Here is a 19112-nt window from a genome sequence, read left to right as displayed (position 1 = left end):
CGCAGTGTTAAAACTCCAAGAAAAACATTTCTTCCTCCTCATTTACAGTATTTTATGTCTTAATGCCGAGGAACAGTAGTGAAACTGGTGCCTCAACTTCCTTCCTGTGGCACAAAGCCCAATATGCCACACGCAAATCTAACAGAGGCAACATCTAACCAAGGCTGCAGACAAAGATCTCTTGGAGCAGAGCATTTTCTTGCTTTTTCCAATAAAACTACCGTATCAACCCAAGGTGCAGCTTTTAACATCTATTAAACTGAATACACCTCAATCTACGTGGCAGTGATGCTGCCATAAGCAAGCTTTTCCACTGTACGTGCACCTCATCGTATTTGTGCATCTGACAACAAATTTAAATTCTGCTCTTACATAGCATGAAGCCAACTTCAATTCAGAATTTTATCACTGCTGCTATTTCATCAACCAACAATTATAACCTCACCAGATATAACATTCCATCTACAATTGTTCTGCCCATCTGCCCACCAAACATACCATCAGCAATATTCTATTACTGCTTAGTTGGTCTTTTACATTATTCCCATTTTGACACTATCTGTCTCTCCATCAATGGTTGGGAGATCTGATCTGGGCTTAGAGACAGATGGTGTCAAAAATCGGGAGACCGTGACCAGTAGGATGTCACAGGGATCGATGCAAATTATCTACGGTAATGATTTTGATAATGGGATCAACTATAATATATCCAAGTTTGCTGATGACACAAAATTGAGTGTGCACTGCAAGAAGGATACATCAAAGATTTGTATATGCTCAAAGTGAATGGGCAATGTAATGGCAGATGGAATATAATACAAAAAAAAGGGAGATAATCCACTTTGATAGAAAAGTAGAGTATTTTGTAAAATATGGGGAACTGTCAGAAAACATCCTATCTGGATGCATCACGGCTTGCTATGGCAACTGCTCTGTCCAGGACCGCAAGAAACTGCAGAGAGTTGTGGACACAGCCCAGCGCATCACAGACACCAGCCTCCCCTCCTTGGGCTATGTCTTTACCTCTCGCTGCCTTGGTGAAGCAGCCAGCATAATCAAAGACCCCAACCACCCGGGACATACTCCCTTCTCTCCTCTTCCATCAGGTAGAAGATATAGGAGCCTGCGGTCACGTACCACCAGACTTAAGGACAGCTTCTACTCCACTGTGATAAGACTATTGAACGGTTCCCTTATACGATGAGATGGACTGTGACCTCACGATCTACCTTGTTGTGACCTTGCACCTTATTGCACTGCACTTTCTCTGTAGCTGTGACACTTTACTCTGTACTGTTATTGTTTTTACCTGTACTACATCAATGCTCTCTGTACTAACTCAATGTAACTGCACTGTGTAATGAATTGACCTGTACGATCGGTATGCAAGACAAGTTTTTCACTGTACCTCGGTACAAGTGACAATAATAAACCAATACCAATCAGTCCAACTCATGCACGCTGACGAAGAGATAGTCCCATTTGCCTGTGTTTGGCCCATATCCCTCTGAACCTTTCCTCATCATGTACCTGGTGGTGGTCAGAGGAACCATGGTTTCATTATACACAAGTTACTGAAAGCTAATATACAGATCTAGCAAGCAATTTGGAAGGCAAATGGTATGATGGAAAACAAAAACAGAAATGCTGGAAGAACTCAGCCAATCAGGCAGCATCCGTGGAAAAAGCCAGTCGAAGTTTTGGGCCAGAGGTCATTCCTCAGAAATGGTACAATGACCTTTATGTGAGTAGAGGCATCTTGTTCCAATTATATAGAACTGTGGCAAGAGTGCCTTTGGAATGTTGTGCAAGGTTTGTGAACTCTATCTAAGGGAATACATGTGAGAGAGGGAGTACAGCAACAATTTACCAGATTGATTCCCAAGACGAGTGGTGGGATTGATGTACGAGAAGTGATTAAGCAAACCAGGCCTGTGCTCTCTACTCAGAATGAGATGTGATCTCATTGAAACGTAATACTTTTACGAGGTTAAACGTGGTAGACGCTGTGGATGTTTCTAGTAGTGTTTAGAACCAGGGGTCACAATCTCAAAATACAGACTCAGCCAGTCAGGAGAGAGTCAAGAAGTAATTTCTCCACCCAGGGGATGGCTAATCTTTGGAATTCTCTATCCAAGGCAGCTCTGATGGTTCACTCAGAGTATATTCAATCAGAGATTGATAGATTTTCAGATACTAAGGGGCTGCAAAGATGGGGATAGAGCAAAAAGGTGGTGCTGAGGTAAACTGAATGGCTGAGAAGACAAATGATCTACTCCAGCTTCTAGTCCTTACGGTCTTAGTCCTTGCAAAGGAAAACTCAGTCGAATAAACTAGATGCTCCTAAAGTTACATTTATTCATTTGGACAATGTGAGCATTCCCAACTGCTCTGGACTGGAAGTTACTTGCCTATTTCAAAGGCAGACAAGTGCGTTGATCTGTGGTCACACAAGTCAAACCACCTGGGAGATTTCTTCCCCTGGAGGACATTAGTGAACTGGTTGAGTTTTTAATGACAATAAAAAGTGGTTTATGGGGCAGTAATGCAGATATCACCTTTTAATTCCAGATTATTTAACTGAATTTAAATCTCCAACTACTGCGGAGGGATTTGTACACATCTCTGGAGCATTAGTCCAGACCTCTGGATTACAACTGTAGTACTTTACCCGTGGTGGTAACAAATCCCTACAATGAACAATTGAAAAGCATCTGTTCAAAAGTGTTAAGGTTATCCACCTTGACCCACGACCTTAATCTGCAATAATACACCTATGGGACACTATGTTAAAGAGGATTAGCTCATATGTCAGGCTTTGAGACAACCTCCAAGGTTCTAGTACAAAGATTCAATTAGGACATTAAAAAAGAGCAAGACTACAGCATTTAACGAAGGAATGACACAGTAATTTAACACTGAAATTACAAAAACAACAGGAATTCCACCTATGGTGTAGCTAAACCACCATGGGATGTGGTTCTAGCAGTAAAGTCATCCTCAATGCCAAGCTATTGCCTAAGGCCCGAACAACTGATTTTACTGTACTGTCTGTTGCTGGAGATCGCTTGATCTTACACCACAGAAGATATCTCTAAACCCCATTAGGAACTATCAAAAACACATTACTATCATGCTCTTTCCTCATAGCCCTGCACCTTCCTTTTTTTAAGTACTAATCCAGTTTCATTTTGTCAATTACTGAATTTGCTCCACATATGAAAAGAAAATCTCAGCTGGGCAAATTGCAGAAGTGGGACCAGCTGGATAATTAACCGGCCAGTATAAGCTTAACAGGTTGTATAGCAACACTTTACTTATTGCCCTTCTAGTTCCTCTTCAATCATTCTTAAATGTGGTGCCCTTCAGAAACCAAGTCTACTGTTTGAAGAAACTATTCCCCAAAATTTACTCCAAAAACCTGTAATTTTAACAACTTTATTAATATTTCCCTGATCCAAGGAGAACGCGCTGCACTACTGTAGTCTTTCCACATTGAAGTTCTTCAACATATCTATTTAGTTATCTTGATTTTTATCAAATTTGTAATTTCAGGATTGCCAGAAATTAGAGATGCGGGAAAAGACAATTTATCAATAACAGTACACTAAGGTTTTACATAATCAATTGCCAAAGAAAATTAGATTTTACCTACTTTAAGACAATGTGTTCAATTGACATTTGAAAAAACAATAAGTGAAAATATATACATAAAATCTTCAGCTGTCTGCTCCATTTTTATAAAAATGGTCTAATGGTTGATTTATTCATGAATTTCAATTACTAACAATCTCAGTTCATTGAAAATTAACATACGTATACATTTAGAAAAAGAAATGCATCCTGCCAAGACTACTTATATGGCAATGTTTGCATAAAAACAAGGTTTTTAGTTGACTTTCGGTGGTTACATTGGAGGCATTAAAATTGACTATCAATCACCTTCAGGTGAAGAGACTTAGTCAAGTGGATGCAACCACATGCAATATTCTCCATTTTAAAAGTCAACCAACTGTCCTTATTTTTAGATTTCCATCATCAATTCCCACGTCCTTATTTAGGATGGAAACTTTCGGACTGTAATTAGAGCCATCCCCAATATGCATGGCATTGACAGTTTTCTCTTAGGGTTGGGAAATGGCAGCAGTGGGTTCAACAGCCACCAATCCCAGCAAGTTCATTACAAGTCATCAGAAACTGAAGAGGCACACTTTAACGGGGGAGGCAGGCAGGGGCCAGTTAGTCTTCAACATCAAACTCGAGTAAGAATTTGCACTTGTACGGCAACACAGGATAAATTAGGTTCGATAGGCTGGGACACTTCTTTCCTTGGAGCATGGGAGGCTGAGGGTTGACCTTATTGAGGTTCAGAAAATGATGAGGGGCATAGATAAGGTGGATGGTCACAATCTTTTTCCCAGGGTAGGGAAGTCTAAGCCTATAGGGCAGAGGTGGGAGGGGAAAGATTTAAATGGGACCCGAGGGGGAAGTTTTTCCAGAGGGGGGTGGGTACACATGGAACGAGCTGCCAGAGGAAGTGGCAGAGGCAGCTACAAGACATTTATTCAGGTACATGGATGCCAAAGGTTTAGAGGAATATGGGCCAAATGCAGGCAAATGGGAATAGCTCAGGTAGATGCCCTGGTCAGCATAGATGAGTTGGGCTGAAAGGCCTGATTCCTTGCTGTATGACTGTGACAAAATGAAAATTCAATAGAGAATTCAGAATAAAATCTGGAGAGTGGCAAGAATTTGGCACTTGTTACTGCGCAGAGTAATTTTAGTGGACAGCAATGGAAGTGAAGGAGAAGCTAAATAAGCTTGTGTGGGAGAAAGGATAGGTAGGGCAAGATGAAAGGGCTGGGAGCTTCACGTGGAGCATAAACCCTGACATGGAACATTTGCACCAAATGGCTGACTCGTGTGTTCCAAACTCTGAAAGATTTAACTCTCAGTACAGTGTGCTTTTGACATTTTATAGCCTGAACATCCATCCAAATACTGGAGCACAACTCAATGTCTGTTGTGGCAGAGCTCTCCAATACATTTTCTTCAGTTTGATTCAAACATATGGATATTAAGGTAACTTACTCTGGAGAATGAATAATTAAAAATGTAAAAACTGAATTAGGAACAATATTTCCTACTTTTATCACCGATAATTGTTATTGGCCAGAAGAAACAATTATGAAATACGTATAATCTTAAATGGTTTAAGGCAAGTAAACCCAGACAAGAGTTATCAATTGAAAGGGTGAACTTCAATGGGTCAAGTGGCCAGTATTCATTCCAACACATCAAACTTTCAGAGAGAGGGGTCAAGCCTTTCTCCTGTATAACACACTGCAAGAAACACTGGCTAAGATCACAACTGGAGGTGGTGGAGGACACCATATACTTTTTCAACGTGATATTCTGTATATACATTGCTACAGTGAGAAGTAAACTTCAGTTAATCGACAGCAATTGGGAAAATCACAAACAAAATCCAGCTTTATCCAGTGAAAATGTTCCCAGTCAGCATTTCTCCAACTTGCCCAGAAAGTCATTTTATTACAGTGGCCTTTTTGTTCAGACTGTGCAGAGTGAAGGAAAGCAACAAGTCTGCTGGTGCACCAACACAGCAGCACACAATGCTAGACAACAGATAAAGGGGTCTGTGTGCCAGAAAGTAATTTGGAAATTAATTTTTCCAATAGAAACCCACAGATAAACTTAATAGGAGATTTAGGATTAAATCAAGTTTGTTTTCCCGCAATTTGATTTGCGGAAAAACTATATAATTACACTATTTTACAGAGACCCAAGGAGAGGATTATTTAATACATGTTGTGAATATCTTTAATGTACAAAAAGTTGATTTTTGATTTTATTTTAAAAAGCAGTTAAGTCACAATTTAAAAATGAGAAATAATGGTGACCACACTGCGGCAGATTATGCATGCAAAGTGCTCAAATTTATGGTTCAAAACAGTGTAATACCACTTCAATTTATTTTTTAAAAAATTGAGAGATCTTAAAACTCTACTCTGATCTACAATACCACGTTACATCTATTAGATAAACATGTCCTGAGATACTAAGCATTTGATTGGCACTTGAAAAGAAGTCCTGAAATAAAACTATAATGGATTTACTCAGTACTTCTTGAAGTGTCATCTGTAACTAATTATCAAGCTCTCCTGTATGCTCAGTCAGGGTTAACAGAAAACCACGGGCTTTGTATGTTGTCACATGTACACCACCTACCACTAACATTTTACGCATGCTCCCAGCCCATTATTATGTCTGCACCATGAATTCCATCTACTCTTGAGAATAACCTTCTCTGTTCCCATCACTTGATTTTAGCTGGAGCATGAGACAATTCGGTATTTGGTTCACGGAGTACTTAAGTCTACTTGGCAGTCACCAAAGCAGGGCAACTCCACCTTAGCAAATCATCCATGACTCATCTCCTTCTCGCTGAAATCATTAAATCATCCCGTGCCCTTCTCTTGTGTTACACCAATCTACTTTAACCACAATCATTCCCCAGTGAGATAAATTATAGCTAACCCCAAATCCCTAGATGGCCTCTCTCTGCCACTTCAGACCTCCTGCACTTCCACTGCTTCTTGTATCTCATCCATTCTTCTGACGTCGAGTCTACTATCGTGACACAGGAGAATGCAGATGCTGGAATCTGGAGCAACCTGCTGGAAGAACTCATCAGGTCAAGCAGCATCTGTGGGAGGAAATGTCCTGATGCAGGGTTTCGAACTGGAATGTCGACAATTCCTTTCCTCCCACAGATGCTGCTCAACCCACTGAGTTCCTCCAGCAGATTGTTAGTTGAGTTTACTATTGTCTGGAGCTTTCTTCCAAAACATTTTGACATTTGTCACAGCTCGTTTAAAAGGCTTCTGGTTACTGTTCCCATCTCTCATGACCTGACACCCATTCTGAGCAGCATTTTGCAATTGTCTTAATCATAACAAGGGCAGGTACGGTAGTGTAGTGGTTAGCGTAATGCTATTACAGAGCCAGCGACCTGGGTTCAATTCTGGCCGCTGTCTGTAAGGAGTTTGTACGTTCTCCCCGTGTCTGCATGGGTTTCCTCTGGGTGCTCCGGTTTCCTCCCACATTCCAAAGACGTACGGGTTAGGAATTTGTGGGCATGCTATGTTGGTGTCGGAAGCGTGGCGACACTTGCGGGCTGCCCCCAGAACACTACGCAAAGATGCATTTCACTGTGTGTTTTGATGTACATGTGACTAATAAAGATATCTTATCTTATATGATTATTTATCTATGCTACAGGTGCAATGTTGCAGTTGTGAAAAACATTTGCATCTCAACACTTATACTATCAAGATAAACTTTCAAGCAGAATTCATGTAGCATTGTATGTGTGTCAAGAGTTAAAACATTAACTAGTAAATGAAATTCAAAAAACTGCAGGTGCTGGAAATCCAAAATAAAAAAACAGAAAATGTTGGAAATACTCAGCAAGTTGGACCACATCTGTGTGGAGAGAACAGGAGTCAATGATTCAGGTGAAAGACCCTTTGCCAGAATCGCATCCGATTCTGATGAAGGATCTGCAACCTGAAATCATTGACTCTGCTTTTTAAAAAAAATTATACATTATCCCATTTAGCTGGAAAGAGTGCAGAGGAGATTTGAGGATGTTGCCGGGACTCGAGTGACTGAGTTATGGAGGGAGGCTGAGCAGGTAGGGACGTTTTTCATTGGAGTGTAGAAGAATGAGGGGTGATCTTATAGAGGTGTATATAATCATAAGGAGCATAGGTAGGGTGAATGCACAGTCTTTTCTTCAGGGTTGGGGAACCAAGAACTAGAGGACATAGGTTTAAGGTGAGAGAGGAGAGATTTAACAGGGACCCCAGGGTGGTCAGATTTTGGAACAAGCTGCCAGAGGAAGTGGTTGAGGCAGGTACATTAACAACATTTAAAAAAAGGCACTTGAACAGGTACATGGATAGGAAAGGTTTCGAGGGATACAGGCCAAACACGGGCAAATGGAACTAGCTGAGATGGGAATCTTGGTCAGCATGGACCAGTTGGGCTGAAGGGCCTGTTTCCGTGCTGTATAACTCAACATGAAACATTAACCAGTCCTCTACGCAGACAGTGGCTGATCTGAATAATTCTCCAATGATCAGTTTATATTTCAGATTTCCAGCAGCCATGGTATTAAATATTTTTTAAGCAGAAATAGACTGAGAAACTCTGTAGTTAGGAAACACAGCCTTAGCGTACAACCCGTTGGCCTAGTGCTGTACCTTGACACAGTAGCAAATTCAAGGCAAATATTTTATTTATCAGTCAATGAAGCATTTTAATTCTCATTTGACACGACGCTTGTTCATTCACAGTGAGGAGGAAGCAACTAGTTAATGTACCAAAAGATAAATTTGCCTCCAAGTGCGAGATTACACTCAAAAACCGCAACAATCATACGTTGGCAAATTCTGCCTGGCCACGATTTTCTTGCGCGCTGTTTCTGCGATAACTGCCACATCACACAACTTGTGTCTGGCACCGGCCCAACTACACAAAATGCACTCATGCCAGATCCAGAAGAAAGGCCTCTGCAAATTCCACAAACACATGCACACACACACACACCCCTCCTCCCCTCTCCCCTCTCCCCCCCCCCCCTCACCAAACTCCAGTGGCACAAACACTTTTGGGTTTTTAAAAGAGACGGAGGACGGAAATTAAAAGTTCCTGCCTCAGATTCAAAATAAAAACTCGGCCATTCACTCTGTTGCAGCAAAGACAATGGAGCGTTAAATGTTACAGAGAACACAGCATTTAAAGACCGGGGTTATTGATAACACAGGGCCAGAGTAGGCTGTTAAATGCAAGGAGTTGGTGGTGGTTACAAGGAAGTCATTTTTAGGGGACTACCATGGAGACAAGGTGATCATCAGAAGAATTATAGACGGGTACAGGGTGTGGAGGACACACATGGTGCTATAAAATAGGGAAGACTCAGGGCGATGACATGGGTACTCAGGGTTGTCATAGAGGATGCTAAACTTCAAGAAGCTGAGTGCAAGCTCAGAGATCATTAACAAGGGCTTTTACTTTAGAATATAATTTATTTGGGGTAAAGGGTGACTGCAGCAGGTTATGAATTACTGACTATTTACAAGGAGTTTAGGGAATCATTCAGTTGAAGAGGCTCGATTTAAACATATTGGGTTTCGTAATAAGGTTCAGAACGGGTTCACGAATTTTGATAGCTCATGACTTGTAATGGGTGCCTGGTTGAGTTTACGGGGGTGTTAAGAGGAACTCAAGGATTGAGGGCTCAGATGGGTAGCCCAGGGAGAGTTATTTTCCAGAAGATATAACACAGGGGGTATGAACTTTTAAGGGTATTTGAAATTCAAGGGTATGTAAAGGCAATGCTCATTCAAATTCAAAGGCTGAGTATGGAAACTTGGGGTTGCGAGGATGCACAAGGACATGAATCATTACATTCAGAGGGTCAGAGGCTGACTAATCATTTTTGTAAAGGCCGAAGTAATCCAGGACTGGGATGGTTAATTCAATGGGGATTTTCAACCACCTTAAAGGTGATCAGAGTAGGGGAAAAGGGAGCTGAGAGAATTATAGAGGGGTTGGGTGCTCATTCGAGGATGGGGGGGGGGGGGGAAACCATTTTAAGGGGCTGGAAGAATTATATAAAGGGGTTGGTTACCCGTTGAAGAGGAATTACTATGGGAAGGGGGGTGAACACCAAGGGGCTGGAAGAATCGTAAAAGAGTTGCTGACCCGTTCAAAGGGGGATTAATAAGGTTGGGAGAATTATAAAAGAGCATTGGCCACTTAAAGGGGCTGCCGATGAAGGGGGGGGAGTGGGGGGGGAGAGGGGGAGAGGGGGGAGGGGGGGCGGAGGGGGTGGGGGGGGAGAGGGGGAGAGGGGGGAGGGGGGGAGGAGGGGGAGGGGGGGGAGGGAGGGGGGGAGGGGGAGGGGGGGAGGGGGAGGGGGGGGAGGGAGGGGGGGGAGGGGGAGGGGGGGAGGGGGAGGGGGGGACGGGGGGAGGGGGAGGGGGGGAGGGGGAGGGGGGGGACGGGGGGAGGGGGAGGGGGGGAGGGGGAGGGGGGGGACGGGGGGGAGGGGGAGGGGGGGAGGGGGAGGGGGGGAGGAGGGGGAGGAGGAGGAGGGGGGGAGGAGGAGGGGGGGAGGAGGGGGGGGAGGAGGAGGGGGAGATGAGGAGGGGGAGGAGGAGGGGGAGGAGGGGGGGGAGGAGGGGGGGGAGGAGGGGGGGGGGAGGAGGAGGGGGGGAGGAGGGGAGGAGGAGGGGGGAGGAGGGGGGGAGGGGGGAGGGGGGAGGAGGGGGGTGAGTGGAGGGTGGGGGAGGGGTGAGTGGAGGGTGGGGGAGGGGAGGGTGGGGGGAGGGAGGGTGGGGGAGGGGGAGGGGGGGGAGGGGAGGGGGGAGGGGAGGGGGGAGGGGAGGGGGGAGGGGAGGGAGGGGAGGGAGGGAGGGGAGGGAGGGAGGGGAGAGAGGGAGGGGAGAGAGGGAGGGGAGGGAGGGGAGGGAGGGATGGATGAGGAAAGGGATGGAGGAGAGGAAGGGGAGGGAGGGGAGGGAGGGAGAGGGGGAGGGGAGGGAGGGAGGGAGGGAGGGGAGGGAGGGAGAGGGGGAGGGAGAGGGGGGAGGGGGAGGGGGGTGAGTGGAGGGTGGGGGAGGGGGGAGGGGGTGAGTGGAGGGTGGGGGGAGGGGGTGAGTGGAGGGTGGGGGAGGGGGGAGAGGGAGAGGGAGAGGGGGGGAGGGTGGGAGGGGAGGGGGGAGGGGGGAGAGTGGGAGGGGGGTGAGTGGTGGGGGAGGGGGGTGAATGGAAGGTGGGGGAGGGGGGAGAGGGGTGAGTGGAGGGTGGGGGAGGGGGGAGAGGGGTGAGTGGAGGGTGGGGGAGAGGGGTGAGTGGAGGGTGGGGGAGAGGGTGTGAGTGGAGGGTGGAGGAGAGGGGTGAGTGGAGGGTGGGGGAGAGGGGTGAGTGGAGGGTGGGGGAGTGGGGTGAGTGGAGGGTGGGGGAGTGGGGTGAGTGGAGGGTGGGGGAGTGGGGTGAGTGGAGGGGGGGGAGTGGGGTGAGTGGAGGGAGTGGGGGGGAGAGGGGGGAGGGGAGGAAGAGGGGGGAAGAGGGGAGGGGGGAGAGGGGGGGAAGAGGGGGGAGGAGAGGGGGGGGGAGAGAGGGGGGAAGGAGGGGGGGAGGGGGGGGAAGAGGGGGGGGAGGGGGGGGGAAGAGGGGGGGGAGGGGGGGAAGGGGGGGAAGAGGGGGGGAAGAGGGGGGGGAAGAGGGGGGGGAAGAGGGGGGGGAGGGGGGGGAAGAGGGGGGGGAGGGGGGGAAGAGGGGGGGAAGAGGGGGGGGAGGGGGGGAAGGGGGGGAAGAGGGGGGGGAAGAGGGGGGGGAAGGAGGGGGGGGAAGGAGGGGGGAGGGGGCTCTCTCCTACCTTTGGCTTCTCCCTCCGGCGGCCCCGCTTCCTCTGCTCCTCCGCCCGCTGCAGCTGCACCTCGGCCGGCGTCCGGTCCCGGTTCCTGGCGCCGCCGCCGCTCCTCCGCCCGCCGGTACCGGCCGCCGGGAGCCGGGCCCCGCCGGGCCGCCTCTGGCCGAGCCCCAGGCAGCGGCCCAGGCCGCAGGCGGCCGCCCACAGCCCGGCGAGCAGCAGCAGCGACAGGCCGGCCGCCGCCGCCGCCGCCGAGCCGGGCGGCTGGCGCCTCAGCCACGGCTCCAGGCCCAGATCGATGCCCAGGCCGGTGCGGAGGAGGCCCAGGCCGGCCCACACTCCCTCCTCCAGCCGCCCCAGCAGGAGCTCGGCCTTGTCGGCCAGCACGTCGTGCCAGTTCGCTGCCATCTCCCCCTCCTCGGCCCCGCCTGCCCGCCCTACACCGCCCGCCACATGGCCCCGGGGCCCGTCCGACTCCCGAGCCTAACACACGCCGAGCGCCGCCCCCCGCATCCAGTCACAGGCCCCGCACTGAACTCAACCCCGGGCGGCTGGCTCCGCGGCCTCCGCCCCCCGTCACTCGACGGCCCTCCGCGCCTCCCCCCCCCCGCTCCGCCGCCTGTGAGTGAAGCCTCCGACCGAGGGGGGCGCGGTGACTGGAGTCCGGCTCACCGTGCGGTCCTCCGACCGAGGGGGGCGCAGTGACTGGAGTCCGGCTCACCGTGCGGTCCTCCCCCCGAGGGGGGCGCAGTGACTGAAGTCTGGCTCACCGTGCGGTCCTCCGACCGGAGAGGGCGCTGTAACTGGAGTCCGGCTCCCTTTACCCTGTGGCCCATAACTTCAGGTGACCCAGGTCCTTCCTCAGTTGGAGCCTGGTGGTCCCTGGTCCATGGTCCAGGGCACCTCAGCCAGCCTGCTCTATGGGAAGGAGCAGAGAGTGTCCACACTCAGTTGGAGCCTGGTGGTCCATGGTCCATGGTCCATGGTCCAGGGCACCTCAGCCAGCCTGCTCTATGGGAAGGAGCAGAGAGTGTCCACACTCAGTTGGAGCCTGGTGGTCCCTGGTCCATGGTCCAGGGCACCTCAGCCAGCCTGCTCTATGGGAAGGAGCAGAGAGTGTCCACACTCAGTTGGAGCCTGGTGGTCCATGGTACATGGTCCAGGGCACCTCAGCCAGCCTGCTCTATGGGAAGGAGCAGAGAGTGTCCACACTCAGTTGGAGCCTGGTGGTCCATGGTCCACATAGTTCAAGGAACATCTGTGGTGTCTCTGCAGAAGGTGGGATCTGCAGCAACACCCCACACGCTGGAGGACAGGCAGCACCTGTGGAGGGAGATGGACAGTCGACATGAAGCCATTTTATACCGGCTACCACCCCTCTATCTTTCAGTCCAGAGGAAGGATCTCGACCTGAACTGTCAACTCTCCTTTTCCCTCCACGGATGCTGCCTGACCTGCTGAGTTCCTGCGGCGTTTTGTGTGTTGCTGCATCTGACTATAGGTGATACGCGGTCCTCTGGCCGAGGAGTGCGCAGTCACCGGAGCTCGGTTCGCTCTACCCATTCTATAACCATAGCTGGTGATGGGTGTAGGAGGACCCGGTGACGACAGCCGGCTCATTTAACCCTCTAGATAACTATAGCTGGTGATCACCGATCTTCCAGCAGTGGGGCGTGTAGGATGCTCTTTGGCTGGAGGTGATGGTGTGTGGTCCTACACCCATGAGGGCACTGACAGCCCACTCGGTCTATAGTTGATGCAGTCCTGATGCAGGATCTCGACCCAAAATGTCAACAATTCTTTCCCCCCACCCCACTCACAGATGCTGCTCGACTGTGCTGAATCCCTTCAGCAGATTGTTTTTTGGTCTCTGGCTGAAATTGGTGATTTGTGGTCCTCTGAGCCCGGGGGGGCGCAGTCACCAGAGCCTGGCTTGCTGTGTGGTCCTCTGACCGCTGAAGGCGCAGTCGCCAGAGCCCGGCTCACTCAAGCTCCACGACATATAATCATGGCTGGTGGTCCTCCAACCATGGCTGGTGGTCCTCCAACACTTGGGTTGTTGCTCTATTACTGGTGATGTGGGGTCCACAGCGAATAGAGGGTGTCCACCCTCAGATTGTGTCTGGTGGTCCATGGCCCAGGTAGTTCAGGGACATCTATGGTGTCTTTGGTATTGGCTTATTATTGTCATTTGTACTGAGGTACAGTGAAAAACTTGTCTCCATTCCGATTGTACAGGTCAATTCATTACACAGTGCATTGAGGTAGTACAGGGTAAAACAATAACAATACAGAATAAAGTGTCACAGTTACAGAGAAAGTGCAGTGCAGGCAGACAATAAGGTGCAAGGCCATAACAAGGTAGATTGCGAGGTCAAGAGTCCATCTCATTGTATAAGGGAACTGTTCAATAGTCTTATCACCGTGGGATAGAAGCTGTCCTTGAGCCTGGTGGTATGTGCCCTCAGGCTCCTACTGGTGGGAGAGGAGAGAAGAGAGAATGGCCCGGGTGGGTGGGGTCTTTAATGACATTGGCTGCTTCACCAAGGCAGTGAGAAGTGTAGACAGAGTCCATGGAGGGGAGGCTGGTTTCCGTGATGTGCTGGGCTGTGACCACAACTTGGTCATTAACCAGCGTTCAATTCTGAACGCTGATAGGGAGAAGGTTCAGACCAAGGCGATGGTGCCATGGGTTGGTCAACTACACAGGGAGATAGAAGAGAGGGCAAGAGAGCCAAGTTAGAGGGTGATTCTGTAGTTGGGAGGGCAAATGGGTGTCAACGTCCCTGTTCCTAGGATAAAGGATATTACTGAGCAGTTCCAGAAAACTTTGGAGGGAGTGGTCCACATGAGGTGAATGGGAAAAGGGTCCTTTAGGTAGATAGGAAACAGATTAAGAAACAGAATCTCAAAGATGGTAATCTCCAGATTACTCCCAGTGCTGTGTGTCTGTATTGTAGCTAGACAGGGAGGTTTAGGGGTAGAGTTCCAGAGATTAGAATCTTGGAAGTTGAATGCACAGCTGCCAAGAGTGGATTTGTTGCAGAGGGTTTATTGGTGGAGATGGTTACAGAGGCATGATACAGATGAGGCCAGGGAATTTGAAAGTGAGGGCGAAGATTTTGACAAGAACACTTCAGCTACATAAACTGAGAGAAGTTTATAAAATTATAAGAGGCAAAGATAAGGAGGGCAGAATCTTTTTCCCAGAGTAAAAATGTCTAGTTCCAGAGGACATGAATTTAAGGTGAGAGGGGGAAAGTTTAAAGGGGATTTGCAAGGCAAGTTTTTTTACACAGAGAGTGGTGGGTGCCTGGAACGGGCTGCCAGGGGAGGTGGTGGCACTTAAGAGGCATTTAGACGGGCGCAGGAACATGAAGGGAATGGAGGCATATGGATCATGCGCAGGCAGGTGGGATTAGTTTCATTTGCTATCATATATGGTACACACATTGTGGGCCGAAGGGCCTGTTTCTGTGCTGTACTGTTGTATGTAAGTTAGTATGCACGTACAGCAAGTAATTAGGAAGGCAAATGGGATGTTGGCCTTTATTGCAAGGATCTTGGAGGATAACAGCAAGCTACAACCTGCATGGATTGGTGAAGCAACACCAGGAGTACTGATTTTGTTTGGTTTATTATTGTCACTTGTACCAAGGTACAGTGAAAAACTTGTCTTGCATACTCATCGTACAGATCAATTCATTACACAGTGCATTGAGGTAGTACAAGGTAAAACAATACTGAGTGCAGAATAAAGTGTCACAGTTAGAGAGAAAGTGCAGTGCAAGTAGACAATAAGGTGCAAGGTCATAACGAGGTAGATTTTGAGGTCAGGAGTACGTCTTATCGAACTAGGGGTCCGTTCAATAGTCTTATAACAGCGGGATAGAAGCTGTCCTTGAGCCTGTGGTACGTGCTCAGGCTTTGGTATCTTCTGCCCAATGGGAGATGGGTCTTTGATTATGCTGGCTGCTTTACCAAGGCAGCGAGAAGTGTAGATGGAGTTAGTGGTGGGAATGTTTGCGTGATGGACTGGGCTGTGTCCACAACTCTCTGCAATTTCTTGAGGTGTTGGGCAGAGCAGTTGCCGTACCAAGCCGTGATGCATTGGGATAGGATGCTTTCTATGGTGCATCTGTAAAAATTGGTGAGCTGCTGCCTGGTACAGCTGCAGTCTTTCGGGTTCCAAGATTTCCAAGAGTCAGGATGAACTTGCCTTTGAGGGGTTGCAGTAAAGTTTTACCATACTGGTTTCAGGGATGAGGGGAGAATCAAAATCAGGTGTATTGTCACTGACATATGTCGTGAGATTTGTTGTTTGGTGACAACAGCACAGTGCAAGATGTAAAAATTACTATAAGTTACAAAAATAATGGGGTCAGCGGTGGAAAGGGTGAGCAGCTTTAAGTTCCTGGTCATCAACATCTCAGAGGATCTGTCCTGGGCCCAACAGGTTGATGCAATCACCAAGAAGGCATGCCAGCAGATCTACTTCATTAGGAGTTTGAGGAGATTTGGTATGTCACCAAGGACTCTTGCAAGTTTCTACAGATGTACAGTGGAGAGCGTTCTGACTGGTTGCATCACCGCCTGGAATGGAGGCTCCAATGTGCAGGATCGAAAGAGGCTGCAGAGGGTTGACAGAGAAATTCTGTCACACGGACAATGGTGAACAGTTGAAATTCTCTCCACCCCTGTGTCTGCGTGGGTTTCCTCCGGATGCTCCGGTTTCCTCCCACATTCCAAAGACGTACGGGTTAGGAAGTTGTGGGCATGCTATGTTGGTGCCGGAAGCGTGGTGACACTTGCGGGCTGCCCCCAGAACACTCGACGCAAAAAAGATGCATTTCACTGTGTGTTTCGATGTACATGTAACTAATAAAGAAATCTTAAATCTTATGAAGACCTAACCATTGCGTGCACCAGAGCAGAAATCAATGGATTTCTGGACATTAAAGGAATCAAAGGAAGGTGAGCCATGGGAGGTTCATTCAGATGATTAAGATCCATGGTGACTTGGCCGTTTGGATTCAGAATTGGCAGATTCAGAAGACAGAGGGTAGTGGTCGATGGGACTTATTCTGGCTGGAGGTCTGTGACTAGTGGTGTTCCTCAGGATTCCGTCCTGGGACCTCTGCTGTTAGTGATGTATATAAATGACCTGGATGAAAATGTAGGTGGGTGGGTTAGTAAGTTCGCGGACAATACAAAGTTTGGTGGTGGTGTAGATAGTGTCGAACTTTGCCAAAGAATACAGCGGGACATGGATCAATTACAGATAAGGATGGAAAAATGGCAGATGGAGTTTAATCCGGCCAAATGTGAGGTGTTGCACTTTGAGAGGTCAAATGTAAAAGAACAGTATGCAATTAATGGCAAGACCCTTAACAATTTTGACGTGCAGAGGGATCTTGGGGTCCAAGTCCATAGTTCCCTGAAAGTTGCTGCACGGGTTGATAGGGTGGTAAAGAAGGCATATGGCATGCTTGCCTTTATTAGTTGAGGCACTGAGTTCAAGAGTCAGGAAGTTGTGTTGTGACTTTATACAACTGGTTAGACCACATCTGGAGTGCTACATTCGATACTGGTCGCCCCATTATACGGAAGGATGTGGAGGCTTTGGAGAGGGTGCAGAAGAGATTCACCAGGATGCTGCCTGGATTAGAGGGCATGAGCTATAAGGAGAGGTTGGACAAACTTGGGTTGTTTTCTCTGGAGTGGCAGAGGCTGAAGGGAGACCTGATAGAGGTTTATAAAATTATGAGAGGCACAGATAGGGTAGACAGCTGGTATCTTTTTCCCAGGGTCAAAATGCCTAACACTAGAGGGCATGGATTTAAGGTGAGGGGGGTAAATTCAAAGAAGATGCGCAGGGCAATTTTTTTACACAGAGAGTGATGGCTGCCTGGAATGTGCTGCCAGGGGTGGTGGTGGAGGCAGGTACGAGAGATGCCTTCAGTGGGCACTTAGGTAGGCACATGCATGTGTAGAGAATGGAGGGAGACAGACATTGTGCAGGGATTAGTTAGTTAGGTGTTTAATTACTAGTTTAATTAGTTTGGCGCAACATTGTGGGCCGAAGGGCCTGTTCCTGTGCTGTACTATGTTCCATGTTCTTGTTCTAAGGATATAATGAGATACAGCTCTGAGATATGCCAGTAATGATCTTGATGAATTGTGGAGCAGGCTCAAAGGTCTGGGTATCCTTTTCATGCTCCAGTTTCTTGTATTCTTATGTTCTTGAGTCACTATTAAATTCATTGCCAACACTGGCTGAGAAACCAATTTTTATTCTTAAATTTCATCACATAACAACATATGATCAAAAGGCACCTCTATCTAAATCACGATATGACTGCAGTCACAATCCAACCTTGTTACATTATTATTTTGTGATCATTCTTATTTGTCATTTTCAGGCAATGCTGAATATTTGGCGTTCAAAAACCATTGATTGTTACAATGAGCTCCTTTCGTACAATTTTCAACTGAAAGCCAAACATTTGTAAAGCTAAATCACGATTCACAAATCTGTACAGATTGCTTTGGATTTCTGCTTGGACGGTCCTTGCTTGGAGTTTCCTGTCACTTTTCCGCGCTGTGAGACGTCCGTTCAACCTTTCAGAATTGGGTCTGTTATAAAAACAATTAATTCCAAACTGTTGACACTGGAAACTGATAACGTCATGAGTATAGTTACCAGGCCATACTATCTGTCTTCATTACCAATCCCCTTAATGGGTCTGGTGCACAGCCCAGGTTGGAGCCGAACTCCACAGATGAGGGGATCCTGCTACCCCAGATGTGCTGAATTGTCTGGTCACAGCTGGATGGGCTCTGCTTGGAAAATGCCCCCAGGACTAACTTGGGTTTAAAAGCTGAAGTGACCGTACCCACATTGCAGCCGGGTCTCCGAATGTCTGGAGATGCTGATGGTTTGGCAGCTGGCTCACTCATTAATCCGGAGTGTGAGCCCTCAAGCATCCCAATTACACAGTGGACGGCAGCGTGGCCCAGCTGGTGGAGCCGCTGCCTCACAGCTCCAGAGACCCGGGTTCAATCCCGACCTCGGGTCCAGTCTGTGTGAAGCTTGCACGTTCGTGGGTTTCCGTTGGGTTCTCCCGGTTCATCCCACATCCCAACGACGTGCAGGTTGGTGGGTTAATTCTATCTGGAATGCGATGCCTGAGGAAGCACTGGACACAGGTACTCTCACAACTTCTAAGTAAGAAGCATCTCGCACTTGACTTGCCAAGGCACAAAGGGCTGTGGACCGAATGCAGGTCAATGGGATTAGCGTCAATAATGGTCAGAATGGACAGGGTGGGCTGAAGGGCCTGTTTCTATGATAATTGGCCACTAAATTGGCCTTAATGTGCAGGTGAGTGGTGGACCTGGGGGAGCCGATGGGAGGGTGGGGAGAATAAAAAATTAGGATTAGTGTAAATGGGTGGATGATGGTCAGCACAGACTCGTGGGCCAAAGGGCCTGTTTCCGTGCTGTCTCTCTCTCTCCCTCTCTATGACTCTGACTAATCCCATTTTATTCTCCCCCACCTTCCCATCAACTCCCCCACACACTAGGGACAATTTACAGTGGACAATTACCTTACCTACCTCCTCGGTCTCCCGTTGACTCGTTTTTG

At 48.3% G+C, this 19112-nt stretch overlaps 2 protein-coding genes across 3 annotated transcripts in view; both read right to left on the bottom strand.

Annotated features, from left to right (window-relative positions):
• The window catches only part of mtdha (metadherin a), a 71358-nt gene extending 59313 nt beyond the window's left edge, over window positions 1-12045 (bottom strand). The window contains exon 1 of the mRNA XM_052023535.1: window positions 11471-12045. Coding sequence (XP_051879495.1) covers window positions 11471-11872 — 402 coding nt within the window. The 5' untranslated portion in view covers window positions 11873-12045. The remainder of the gene's footprint in view (window positions 1-11470) is intronic.
• A 5756-nt stretch (window positions 12046-17801) lies between these two features.
• Window positions 17802-19112, bottom strand: part of LOC127574259 (meprin A subunit beta-like) — a 39336-nt gene continuing 38025 nt past the window's right edge. For both annotated transcript variants that reach the window (XM_052023100.1, XM_052023101.1), the window contains one exon: window positions 17802-18100. In XM_052023100.1, the coding sequence (XP_051879060.1) occupies window positions 18089-18100 (12 nt within the window). In that variant the 3' untranslated portion in view covers window positions 17802-18088. The remainder of the gene's footprint in view (window positions 18101-19112) is intronic.

Source organism: Pristis pectinata, chromosome 9 (genome assembly GCF_009764475.1).
Source record: "Pristis pectinata isolate sPriPec2 chromosome 9, sPriPec2.1.pri, whole genome shotgun sequence".
In the NCBI taxonomy this organism is placed as follows: Eukaryota; Metazoa; Chordata; class Chondrichthyes; order Rhinopristiformes; family Pristidae; genus Pristis; species Pristis pectinata.
The sequence above is the reverse complement of the archived record's forward strand: the minus strand, read 5'-3'. Positions and strand labels throughout refer to the sequence as shown.